The 14,598-nt window shown below is 33.6% G+C and overlaps 1 protein-coding gene across 6 annotated transcripts in view; it reads right to left on the bottom strand.

Moving 5' to 3' along the window:
* Positions 1-3,661: 3,661 nt before the first annotated feature.
* The window catches only part of Npc1a (Niemann-Pick type C-1a), a 68,288-nt gene continuing 57,351 nt past the window's right edge, over positions 3,662-14,598 (bottom strand). For 2 of the 6 annotated variants that reach the window (XM_073088719.1, XM_073088724.1), the window contains one exon: positions 13,828-14,009. In XM_073088719.1, coding sequence (XP_072944820.1) covers positions 13,873-14,009 — 137 coding nt within the window. In that variant the 3' untranslated portion in view covers positions 13,828-13,872. Of the gene's footprint in view, positions 4,772-7,371; positions 7,418-7,439; positions 7,810-13,827; positions 14,010-14,598 lie in introns of those variants that run through there. The other 4 variants (XM_073088723.1, XM_073088722.1, XM_073088721.1 and 1 more) reach the window with 4 other exon arrangements.

The raw sequence follows: 14,598 nt of genomic DNA, 5'->3' as shown, positions 1-14,598 counted from the left end.
ATTTTTTTAACTGGAATGTTGTAACCACCTTACCGTTTCTATTGTTAATGGTATCATTATAATTAGTGTACTTATATAAAACGAACGAAATTGAAAAATTATTTTACGAACTGTTTGTGTACGAGATCTTATAAACAACGTGGGGAATTATGTACGGGCAATGCTATTGTTATGCTCAATCAAACAAAATGAATCTAGTCATCGCTAATCAATATCACTATTTATACAAAATACATATTCCGTCGTCAATGGAATATGTTTACTTTTATTTTAATTAAAATATTACAAAACACTTTTAGTTTTATTTTCTTACCCCTCTATAACATTAAAAAATTAAAGGTATAGTCCGCGTAAAACTGAGTCCGCTCTGAATATAGAAATGAATCAATCGCCTCGTCATAGCAAATTGTATGACTTCACCTGCTCGCAACAACTTCAGAGCGGACTAGCAGTTTGGCGAGGACTATGCTAAATTTCAAATCACAGATTACACCTTGTGAAGGTAAAACTATATATAAAACAGCGTTAATTTCTTCCACAATATTTATTAAAACACTATTTACGATATAATATACAATACACTGACATAAATGACGCAAGTTTACAAATTGCAATATTATAAAACTTTTGGATTAAATATACTTTTATTTACAGTAACACTTTGAAAAAAATACTAAGGATAACAGATCAAAATTATCCATAAGTTTTGTTTTAAAAATCTTTACAATACAAAAACATATTCCTCCACCTTTGGTATTTAATTTGTTACCATAACTATTACTTTACCATAAATAACTACTTTGCCGTTATGAAATAAAAAATATATAAAAAATAAATGATTTTATGTAGTGAAAACTAATGTATCGGATGTTCCTCCTGACTGTATAATATCATACACGCAAGTAGACTTTTAGCCGAATGTCCACAGCTTATAAAATTTGGCGCCAATCATTACATTTTATTATATAATGCAGACAGTAAATAAACAAACTCGTAATGCAAAATTTCGTATTTAAATTTTATATTAAGCTCACCGCAGATATAACATTATTGATAGGTAGTAAAACATTATCTAAATACTTTTTTATTCTTTAGAGCCGTTTTAGAGAAATCATATAAAAGTTTGCATCGTTTTAAAAAGTTAGGAATGATTATAAAGGAATCTTATTCATAATAATAATTACATAACTTCTATGTCTACGCCTACCCAACAATTGACGTTTTGAAGGCACATGCAAAGAAAACCTGTGAATTTAAAGCTAAATGAATACCTCAACGTAACTCAAAAACCATTGGACTACATGCTAGATAAATCCAATGCATGGAATTGCATGGCATGCATGGATAATTTCGTTTAAAACAATTATGGTTGGGACTTACTATTTTTATAAAAATACTAACAATACAACAACAATATAATGTGGAACATTGAGATACATAATTTGAAATAACGTCTTATTTCGTTACTATCGATAATACTTTAACTAAAATTTAATAATCATTGAAGTACAACTTATTGGGTTAAAATTAATGTATGTTTTTGGTAAAGTCAAATTATATAAAATAATTACCTATACCGGTTAGTATTGTACTAAAAATATATTTATACATATAATAGTTATGTTAGATATATAAAACCATCGATACCTACCTTACTTCTACGAAAATAATGGAAGCAAAATTTACAACATTTCTAGTAACTCTAGACTCATCTCCTTGTCGTAGCTTAAGCAATGGTTTTATTAGAGATATTCCACACCACGTTGCTAATGCTAGGAGACTAATAGAGGGAGCACTAGTATAGTCCGCACCAAACTGCTAGTCCGGTCTGAAGTTGTTGCGCACAATATCAAGCATATATTCCGTAGAAACGTAAGGCCATACTAACTAGGCAGCTATGTACCGGTAGGCGAAAGAGTAGTAGGAGCGGGCAGCGGAAAGGTGCCTTGCGGGGTCCCGCACTGTATTCGTCCCGCTAATATCTAAAATGGCTATTCGACACGACTCGTTTCTATATTCAAAGCGTATTAGCAGTTTGGCACGGACTATACTACGCTAATTGAAGGACAATCTATTAAGGTTTTATTATAACGCGGGTTTAAGCCCGCGTCCGTGTCTGCCCGCATGCGTGGATGAACGGGCTGTAGTATCTTCCAGTCCCGCATGCGTGCGTGCGGCTTGCATAACAAATATGAACATGGGAATTAGGATGCAAGTAACACGCATGCGGAGTGCGGACCAGAATCACATGCGAACACAAACCTGCGTGATAGAACATCAAACCTAAGAGCAGGCAATGGAACTTTTCAAAGAAAAGGCTACGTTCAGATGATTCAACGAAATATAATGCAACATGCAAACATCGGACATTAAGTGACCACTGTCTTCATGGACACCTGTTATCAAGTTGAAATAATATTTTTTACGATAAGTTGATCACAGCCCCTGAATAGAACACATCAACGCCACACTGCTGCTACAAAATATTCATATGAATTATAAAATAAACGTGATGGTACTTACTCGCAAATACTGGAAACTTTCCATCTTCTCATTAATTTTTAAAACTAACTAAATTCTCATATGAGGCCTAGGTATTCAATAGCCAATTCGTAGTTGCAATTTTTACCTTTAGTTCTGCATAAAAAACTCATTTAATTATTATATTCTTTGATTGATCCAATAAGTGATCATCACTTAGTAATAAAACATTTATCTTTCACTAAAAAAATCAATTCTGTAACGCAGAGCGTTGTCCATTGCCAGTTCCATGTCATCATCATAACTTTACCCACTTTGTAAACTAAATTGAAATTAATGAATAAAAGTATTAATTTAAATATTATAAGTCAGTGTTATTTTACCTCAAAAGGATGCCTTCAAATCATAGCATTGTGTATGCACAAAATTTTTAATAAATCGAATGACTATATATAGTTTTTTCCAACTTTTATTAATATTATCAGCATTTTGCATTATAACAGATTATATTAATTATTATAAAATTATATTTGATACAAAATTGATCACAGATTCGATAAATCAAATGTTTGTTTGGTTACTATAATTATTATTTTAATTCTTATGTGAATAAAGTTAATTATTAAATAGTTATTAATATTTAAGTTACATCTTTCATTAATTTTACGTTAATATAAGCAGCTAAAGGCTACACATTCACTAATAAAAAGCATTTATTTGTTTAAATTTATTTAAAATAAAAAGTTTGTAATCAAGATTCCGTGGTAACTTGATTGATTGATTATTTAATTATACTCTTTGAATTAGTCACTTTTCCGAAAAAGTATTCCACAAACGTAAATGATTAGGCCAAATATGTTTTTATTTTTATTTTTTCAATTTTGTTTTACGTAGTCCATCTGATATTTTACCGCCTATGGGCATCTATAATCAACTCCAAATATAGGTACCTAACTAAACGCAGACGCGGCATTATGAGAGACCGGTGGGTATAAAGTCCCATCTTAGCTAGCTCATCATATAACATGAATCCCATGTAGTCCATGAAATGCGTTACTGCCTCGGAGTATCTCTTATTACTTTTACCAAACTAGTACACAGATTTTGTACCACTGTTATAAGGCAGAAACAGGTGTGGCGGTTGCAACGCCGCAGTTGATTCACGAAGAATTATAACACCTTCAAAACAATACTATTTATCATAGCGTTAACGAAATAAATAAAACCTTAGGCCAATTTAGAACTTTAGTTTTAAAATTTTACAATTTTTAAAACATTGCTAAACAGTCATAAGGCTATATATTTTCTTTGGAAACACTAATTACTAATTAGCTAATGCAAGGATAAACAGCACAAATTTAATTTGCGTTTATAAAACTTCTATTAAGATTACTTAATAAAGTATTTATTTTGTACAAACGCTTATTAATTGTACCTGCTCGTATAATATACCACGATACACACGTTATCGGCGTTTGGTCTCCACTAAGCACATCTTATACAACAATCTTTTAAACTCCCATGAATTATGTAACTATTTAAGTATATAAAATTATGATATTATTACACTACTCGCGGACCATTCGATGTGGTCGCGAAATTCCACCACACAAGACCTGAAGTCCTATTGACTCAAAACATCGCAGGAGGTCCTCAAATCCATAAGAATGTTAGTCATTAAATAGTATGCAATCGACATGTATTTTACCTTAGTATTTACAATTACCTAAGGCTCTGCACGCACGAACTGTTTTTAAAATATAAACGAATTATAGCAAAAGGCTAATATCAAGTGATTGTCCTTTTAAAAACTGACATTAGATTGATTACAAATAAACGCGTAGGAAAGTTCAATACAGTCCTTCTATATTCATAAAAATACGATGTTCTTTTATAACCTTAATTTAAAAAATGTTACTATTAAAGTTCAGAAACCCTTACCCTATCTATACTCGTACATAACGTAGTAATTAGAATAATTTTGAGACAATCGTGGGTAATTAATTAAACCGTTAATTAGGTGCGTAGAGCAGACCTTTTGCATTAGCACAAACGCAGCGATAATTAATCCGTCGGTACTAACCGCCCGTGCGTACACAGCCTAACAGACGATGGGCTCAAGAACCTCCTTCAACACTTCACGATCATTAACGTGTTCGGCAACAGTTCGTTCACATTTCGTTGGTGAAGCCGCTGGTGGCGGCCTGGGGCTCTGGCGCCGTGTCTAGACTGCCGTAGGTGTGCACCCGTCCTGACACCACTCGCCAGCGTCCCCTTCGTCGGGTTATGCCTGCACATAACATCAAGTGTAGTCTCTTTACAGATATTCAGCCATCACGCATCTCCAATGCCTTGCAAATTATCAAGTTATAGAACATTGGAGTAGGGAATTAGCATGCAGTCCACCTAATGGTAACGATCACAGTCGACAATGGACATCTGTAATCAACCCCAGATAGGATAAGAAGCATGAGGCCAACCAATCCGGTTATAGTCATCCCTAAGCCTGAAGACTAAGTTGGAATGCTTTGTATAAGTTATACGCCAGATCTTATCATATTGTATCACCGTGTATTTAGGTAAAACCAAATAAATTATTTCTATACTCAAATAAGTAAGGTGTCACAAAGGGTGTATGTCCCAGAGCACATTTTCAACCCATTATTTTATGAATTCCCACCATATTATAGAAATAGGCTTATGCCGTTTAGACATGTTTGATGTTTGATGAATGTTGATTTTTGTGGGGTCATTACCAACTACTCAAATCGAAACAATTGCAGTGCATAACTTCAAAGGTCTAGTTCTATTATATTAAGAAATCCTGTATTATGAACTACTTAAAATGACAGATAATTAAGTTAAAAAATATAATAAAAAGTAAATTAACTAATCAACCATAATGTCTATAAAGGTAAATCATCTTCAAGCCTCTAATTAGTGCACTAAGGCAGTACGGTGTTATGGTCATTTATAATTTGTTTCAATAAATATTGTATTCCAAAATGGCGGATTTATTTTCCTCTCTCTTTGTGAAAGGGTAACGCGAACATGATTTTTAATACGTTATTTATTGAAACATCCTTTTCCCACTGCGTGCTGGCGTGTTTGGGTAGATAGCGCCTGCACTGCCAAATTACCCATGTGACATCTGTCACTTTGACATTCCACACCAAAATTATATAATAGTGTAAAATGGAAGAATTCCCCTTGCGCTAAATAAGCATAACAAACTATTAGTTACTTTTTGTTTTACTAGTCAGAATGTGTACATCTTTGAATGTATACAAATAAATAAAATTGAAGCAACTGTGTATTATCTATTTAAAAATAACTGTCATTTCACAAGCCCATATGTACAGATTATTAATGGCTATTGCATGGCGGACACCCATAATATATTTCCATTTACTGATATAAAACATAAAAAGCCATCACGCGGGAAAGCTAAGAGATTGAGAAATCATGCAAGGAGTCAAAAAAAGAACTCAAAAGCAAGCAAGAAGGTTAAAAAGAGTCACACAAGGTTATTTCATTTTATTTGTACATAAATAATAATTTGTATATTGTAGAAGTATTTATAGTGACTTGTCTCCTTAACGCCAATAAAAGTGCGAATGATAAGATTCACTCAGAAAAAAATCATTGATTAAAATGTGCTTTTAAGTTGTCACAACCTACGTAGGACATAATCAGCTGTATAGTGTATACTCTCCTAGTTATAAACGTTAATTAGCAAGAAAGCTATAATTGGATATTTTGTCCCATTCTATCATCAATGTGTGTATACTAATGGACAAAACATCTACATCTATGACGCTGGTATAATATTAACCGCCATAAATGAAGAAGTATGTGCATATCAATTAACATAGGGATGAACACTGAATAGTAAGAACTTTTTTAATAAATCAGGAATTTACAATACATACTTTTAGAGTATCTATTTACAAGATTATAAATATTTTTGATTCAATAGATAATAATCTTTGTCTCATTAAAAATGAATCCAACTCTTTAGAATACCTATATCATTTAAAAAGTTTTCAACATTTTTTCATCGTAACAAAAATGGGTGAAATAGTGTTTTATTTATCTCTTATACTTTAGTTGATGGAACTACGTGACTGTCTGAGTGTATGTCTACTGTTTCGAACTACCTATAGTTATCAAGTGCTACTACATTATGTATATATAAAACAAATTCTTACATCGTTGTGATTTGCGCTCAGAAGCTCCTTCATAAGCAAAACAGAATGGAAATTATTTTATTCATTTTTTGTATATTGGACCATATTTATAGTTATAACACGAATACATATTAGTTTATTATTATATAATTTATATTAATGAGCGAAATGTATATAAAACTCTTTTTTCAATACCAAAATTTGTCTGTATTTATAATTTTGAATAATAATATAACACGTAAAGAGCCTCAAACTTGACTGTTCTAAAATATTTTTTTCATTTTCACGTTGAAAACATAATAACAGCTCATAAGGTATAAAAACAAGTATTCAAAGAAATTGAACACTATTTCATCAAATTAAGGATTTTTATGTACTGACAGATTCATGAAAAATATATTAATGAAATGAGATTGATGTTTCGCCATATGATACAAATTTATATTTTTAATATGCTTTCTGATACAAATTAAATTTTGCAGGGTTATTTAAATAAAATAGAGATCTTTAAGAATTTTAATTCTTGCCCCGTTATACTTTCAAATTAATTGTTATAAACAATGTGCTATTTTATTTACAGATAAAGAAGTGCATCATGCAATGTTGATAACAATTTGGCTTTCCAATAAGCAAGGAATAATAACCAGAAAACATTTAAATTGAGCGTGGCAACCCAACCATGCAGCAATAAAATGCGTACCTGGCAACATTGATGTGCGCTCATACCATGCACAGGTGCTCTACAACTAAAAATGAAACAATAACAAATAATTAAAAAACGTAATTTATTTCTATCACAATATTTGCTGTAATTTGGTACATACATCTGACCCGAAACCACTGTAATCTATTTCATATTCCCTCTAATTAAGTACTATATTAAGTAGACGACTCCGGAATTTGTATTAAAATCTATTACAAACGAGATTTAAATATCCAATTACACAATTTAATATAAAATTATTTCTCTAGGAACATAGAGGGCACCTACTAAATTTACTGAAAACTCTATATAAAAATACAAGATCACAAGTTAATAATACCGAGTTGTAGTTACACATACAACAAATCTACTAAAAATACTAGAAATAAATAGAGAAAAGAATTTCTTAATTTCCCTTGGGCTTTACAGGCGTACCTGTAAGAATAATCTCCTTTGAGACATAGAAAAATATTAAAAAATATTGGAGATTGCCAACACCGAAATTAGTAGCCCATTTTAACATCAGTAGTGTACCCATGTTAGTTGAACAAATAGTGAGATAAAATTAGGAAAACGAAACATTAAAATAAAAGAAAAATAATACAATGTGCTTCTTGTTATTCCTATGTTGCGTATTGACTTATAGTAACGACCGGAATGTGTCGTCATATTAGTATTATAATAATATAAAGTGAATAAATAATCTAACCTATAGATAATTGAACCAAATCTATATTATTTTACATTTCAAATATTACTCAAAGTATTATTACACATATCCTGTTCCCATAAACTTGAAGGAAACAGCGGCAAAGGAACAGCGGAGGTTCTTGTCCAGCAGTGGGACAATGATGGGTTGATGAATCCACATATTATTAGAATCACCTGATTTTCACGGAATTGCAAGCAATTTCACTGTATTTTAACAAACATATAGTTTAGTTAAAAGTCAAAGTTCTTTCAAAGTGTTTTGTTCAAAATTAGGAATCTTTTCGTTATCGACACTACCACCGCTTCACCGTGTTTTTATTATGGAGAAGAAACGTTGAAAGAAACTCCATAACACAACACTTTATTCATACATTACATATTAATTGATCAATATTATTCCTTACACCCGCAAACATAATAATATATCGTTTAAAATATTCATATAGAAAAAATCTGACACATTCCGGTTGTTACAACGCACCTTTAGAATTACAATGACGTATGTGCAAAAATCTTGACACTGTCTTATTTACAAAAAAAAAAAGTAAAAACTCCCCTATGCAACATAACATTGACCCTTGTGAAATTCCGGATTGTAAGGAAATTGGTACTCTACTATCTACAGACATAGAGAGTGTCAAACGCGTGCCGCGGCGGACAAAATAGTATTCTCCTATACAATATTAATTGAAATATTCATATCTGGCGTAACACGATCGTACAGACACAAACTAGCTGTCAAAATATTGTATAAAAAATGATTTTGTCAGACATAGTTAGTATGAATACTTGCGTTTTTACAAAAATGACTGTTTTTGTATTTGTTTACATATTTCCCATACATTTCCAGTCAGTTCTGAAACAGTCCGCTATGGACGCTGATACAAAAACAAATACAAAAACAGTATTTTTTTGTAAAAACGTAAAATCCCATACTAAGGGTACATATCTGACACTTTCAATATGTAGATATAAATAGGGTCTTATTCAAATGTATTTTCCAGTGTGTGTTATGTACTTACAACATTGTAATTCTAAAAGTGCGTATATAATATGCATACGTTTTATCGCGTGTCGCTAATAACAAAAATATGTCCAAAGAAATTGACTCACAGCTTCCAAGTTAATATAAAATGTAGAAAGTATACTAATACTTTCTACTCTTACTAATTCATAATATTATTATAAAATAATTCAAATGCTAAATACACTCAGATACAGTAATTCAAAAATATATCTAATATGAAATATTATTTTCTTGTTCTACAAAAATTACAATGGTCAAAGGCACAATAAAGGTTAATTTAAATCAACATACATTGAATATGACAGACACGCACTATAGCAGACAAAATATTTTTATGAATAGTTTATACTAAACACGGTCGCCTAGAGACCGTCAGACATATTGTATAGAAAAAAACACTATTTTGCCTGACACAGTGTAAGTCTGACACTCTCAATATATGTAGACATAAACGAACCCCAAAAAAGGTATAACAATTTACTTATTTTTGTAGCAAGTCAATTTCTCTGTCGCAAAATCAATAAAATATATTAAAACATCCATTACACATCATTTATAAGACAACATATCGTATTCACATAAGCGAGAAATTAATAATAATCATTGTCGTAATAAAAAAAAAAACGAATAATTTATTTAAAATTAAATGAAACGAAAATAATAGTTCACAGAAATCATGCTACAACACCGCGACTGCACTTCACGACAAAACAGCTTTAAATAATAATATATAATTGAAATTTAAGCGTTGTGCTGTATAAGTGTGTGTATTCCATTACAATACAATAAGGCTCCATCTGCGTCGATATGTGAAACGTCAATAGTTTATATAAAACGCCTTGAGAAAGCACCATAAATATATTACAACTATGAATTTGTTTTTTGTTTAAGCTTGAAGTTGCAAAGTAATTCAACTCTTTAAGATTCTTAAGATGAGAATATACGAGATACCCGTAAGATATTCCCAGTAATGCCCTATATGTATATATGAAAAGATCAAAGTGTTTTAGCGCGTGAAGTGAGGCAACACTAGCGACACACGTGCGTTGCGAGCGTGTGGCGTATTAAGCAACAATAAATACACGATAAAATTTGATAAATATCTTTCTATTTTATCCGTTCCACTATCCACCTACATCCAAAACTATTAATCAATCCATCCAACATTTTGACCTAAGATCGAAATTTGCCACTTTTTTAGTATGCAGTATTAGTCAAATTTCAATCTCTGGTAGACAAAACGTAGATAGATCGATGGATCGGTTATTAATAACGAACGCAGATGGAGCCAGAGCAGACCGGTGCTCGGATATTCGCCGTTCATTCAGCAAACGCATAAAAACCACTAACCTACCCACCGCCTTAAGATTCACAATTGTAATAAACATAAGTACTCGTTCGTGAATTAAGTACTGATTTTGTATTCACGCTAAGTACGCGGCTAGTGCGCACACATACATAGGCAGTGTACCCCTTAACACACACAGAGGCGCAGCGTACGGGGGTGTCAAGTACCCCCCTTGACCACTTCACCCCAGGCGGCATAAATTTAAAGATTACATATTTAACTGATAAATAAGAAATCAGAGATTAACTATATTGTTTACTTTACAAAATTAATCATTAACCATTACCCCACGATAATAAACCGTTACCCCACGCTACGCCACCGTCACAACACTCCCCGATACAGACGATGATAATTAATTAGAATAAAAAAAAAACAAATTTAAATTCGAAAGAAATAGGAATGACCACGGTCAATTGCAAATCTATCTATACACTGAACGAATCATGCATTCGAAAAGAGCGATAATATTAATTAATAATAGAACTTGTTCGTCTACAGGGTGTCCCTTAACCACTCTGGTTAAAACCGAACCCTTCAAAGGGATCGTAATGGGTGACATTATTGCATAATTGGGATTTTTTGCTCGAATATTGGCTGTAACATTTTGTATGTCCCACTGGTGGGCACCGGTCCCTTCCCACAGTTGGAGGAGACTGGAGCGTATTTTAACACTCCTATGTGATTACTGAAGGTAGGTATTAGTTTTTTTTTTTTATATAATATAAGAGTAGCAGTCGAGCATGCAGTCCACCTGATGGTAAGTGGCTACTGCCGCCCATGGACATCTGTAATAAACCCCAGATAGGATTAGATATTCCTACCTGAGGTCGGCCACAGATGCGCCGCTACCCCTGAGGACTAAGGTGGAACGCCTCGGAAGTCTTTCTCCCTTACCACACCCTTCAAACCGGAACACAGCAGCGCCTAACACTGCAGTTATTAGGTAGAAATAGGTGTGGCGGTGGTGCCGCCGAAGTCGAACCACAAAGGGTTCTACCACCTAAGGGTTCTAGTTAGTGGCTATCCCATTACTCTTGATCTCAATAGGCCTCCGATAAAGTTTAATGACTGCTATCAAATAATAACAACTGGGAATGACGGCTTGACGTGCCCTCCTAGCAATTAATATTAACTACTAGCGGTCACCCATCCAACTGGCAATCGACGTTGCTTAACTTTGCTTATCGATTGAGACCTTCACAGTTCGCAGGACTATGCGTTTTATTTCAATTTCAATTTAAAATATATTTTATATTAATTTATAATTCGAATGGACCTAATGGTCCGTGGGATTATTATGCCCTGCCCACTTTATATAAGTATAGTTTAGCGCTACTGTGCTTTTGTCTGAAGTGCGTGCCATAAAACCTGTATGAGGCGTTTTAATTTAGTCTACAACATCTATAATCGACACAGGTACGACTTATTCTACTTGGAGCTGCCTATAAATGTCTATGATTCCAGCACATATCTACTACCAGAACTAGATAGTTTGGAAATATCTCTGTCGATATACAGAAGTACCAAACGGACCACTTGCTGTTTAGACATTTATATTCAACTCCAAATAGAAATCAAAGACTTACCTGAGATCGGCCATAGATGCGTTGATATTTTTGTAGACTAATTTGAAACGCTTCATATAAGCGTCTCTCTCTTACCACACAAAATGGATCCCAACAGCGTTTCATAATGCTTATAGGCACAATTTTTTTTTTTATAATATAAGGGGAGCAGACGAGCATGCAGTCCACCTGATGAGAAGTGGCTACTGCCGCCCATGGACATCTGTAATCAACCCCAGATAGGATTCGATATTCCTACCTGAGGTCGGTCACAGATGCGCCGCTACCCCTGAGGACTAAGCTGGAACGCCTCGGAAAAGTCTGTCTCCCTTACCACACCCTTCAAACCGGAACACAGCAGCGCCTAACACTGCTGTTATTAGCACAATGCCTCATAGGCACAATGTGGAGGTGATACCTATGAGGAGGAACTTCAAAGCCACCGAATTGTGCCCTTGGACACGCATAATCAACCGTAAGTACTCTCCCCCTTTCTGGGTATTTAAAAATACGCCCTTTTTGTGGAGACCAATACCCACCAGTGAGATTTCTATCTGATAGTATATGTCACTCATTACGATAACCTTTTACATAAAAAAATTGCTTAAAGGAGAACCACATTCCAAATTAGGCGTTACAGCGACTAATAGTGTTGTTAGAGCGTTCCACGCTGTATTCATTCGAGATTGCCTTTAGCGTGGAACGCTCTATGTGCGAACTAAACGTCTAGCTTTGGCTGAGTACGTACATTTTAGCATTCGAATAAAAATAATATGAAAAAAAAAATACATTTTGAGATCGCCAATTATACCATTAATACTGTTTTATGAGAGAATTATTTTCGTGAAAATTAAATAGCAAACGAATATGCAGTCCACTTGATAGAAAATGATCGCTGTTGTCCATAGACATTTGTAATTAACCTCAAATTATGTTGGAGGGCAGACAGAAATACTCCTCCAGACTCCTTGAGGATTAAATAAGGATGCTTTATGTATCCAATATGACACTTTTGAAATGATATTGCACCTATTTCTGCCTTATAACAGCAGTGTCAACCGCAGATTCTATGGGTGTGGGTCTCTCCCTTGGAAGAGACTAACACGACACATTCTAATAGCCCTCAATAATAGCAATGCTTCTGTGGCCGGCTGTGGCTTTAATTACTATTTGAAACACTCTTATCCGAGGTTGCTTACAGAGGACCATAGACACAGTGACATACCATAAAGTGGACTGTATACTTATTTGCAAAATTTTCATATAACGTACTCATATTCGACGCTAGACGCTTAGCTCGTACTACGGTCCTTATGGTTAAGTAGGCACATAGGTCTTGAAACATAAAGGACAGCCAATCCGGTACCAGAAAAACCGTATTAGTAATCGAAACGAGATTGAACAATGCACTTTACAATGCTTTCGTCTTTATAATACAGTTCGCTCGCCTCTGTCGACCATATTACATGTTTGGTAATTAAATATAGATAAGGCTGACGGGCTACCTGATGGTGGGCAGTCAACGTCGCCTATGAACGTTTGCGACACCGGAAAGTCGCCAATGTATTGCCGGCTTTATTCGATATTATTCGATACTACTTTGTGTATTTTACACATTAAAAATAGTAGATTACATTATTAGTTATTAAGTCAAAATTTTAGCATCCGGCATATTTAAAAAAAAATGGTCGAGATCGACAGCGACAGGCCGGTTACATCGGAAACAGATCCGTATCCGACCAAAAGAAAAAAGTATTAACAAAAAAAAAAAAAAAAAGAAATCGTTGCAACACAAAAAAACACAAAATCTCATCGTAACAAAGTCCAGTCTCGCTCGGCCAAGCTCACGCTGGGGGCGTGCCAAAGTTATACTGCATTAATGTCTTTCCATTTCTTACTCTCGTGAGCGACGTCTCGGCCACGCCCACCTCCCTGCCGCGCAGCATCTGGTTCGCCAGCTTCTGTTTGTTCATCGGCGAGCCTGGAATACAAAATTGATGGCCACCTTGCCTCACGGTTCAAACGTTCAACACGAACACGACAACACGTGTAATAATAACGCAATTGAAAAAAATATATAGTAAAAAAAATTGAAACTTAAACACAAAAGGAAACATTATTTGATTTCCTTACACGTGAACTAGGTAATAACTAATACGCAATTGAAATTAAAAATAACGAACGAAAGGAACGAAAGGACAAATATTTAGGATTTCCTTACACATGAACTAATTAATAATGCAGTTGACATTAAAAATAAATAGTAAAAAACTTGAAACCTAATAACAAAAAAAAATATTCAATATTCCCTTCCATATTTTGATCTTACACATAATATGCAATTCTTTACTTAATTTGTACCATAATCATCGGTTTTTATTTTTATTCGTTTCTGTTATTTATTGCTGCAAATGTCAACAATAATAAAAAAGCTACACTTTTGCATGTACGATGTATTTTCAAGATGATATTATTTCATTAAATAATACAAGGAATTGTTTTATAACAACACAATTAAGTTATTTACATATAAGCCTGCAATACTAAGCAAAGTGCGACAGTTTTTTAAT

The sequence above is a fragment of the Epargyreus clarus genome, unplaced genomic scaffold (assembly GCF_041222505.1).
Source record: "Epargyreus clarus isolate Ecla_fem2 unplaced genomic scaffold, WU_Ecla_fem_2.2 ptg000027l, whole genome shotgun sequence".
Taxonomy (NCBI): domain Eukaryota; kingdom Metazoa; phylum Arthropoda; class Insecta; order Lepidoptera; family Hesperiidae; genus Epargyreus; species Epargyreus clarus.
Note: the sequence above shows the minus strand (reverse complement) of the source record. Positions and strands in the feature narration are given on the sequence as shown.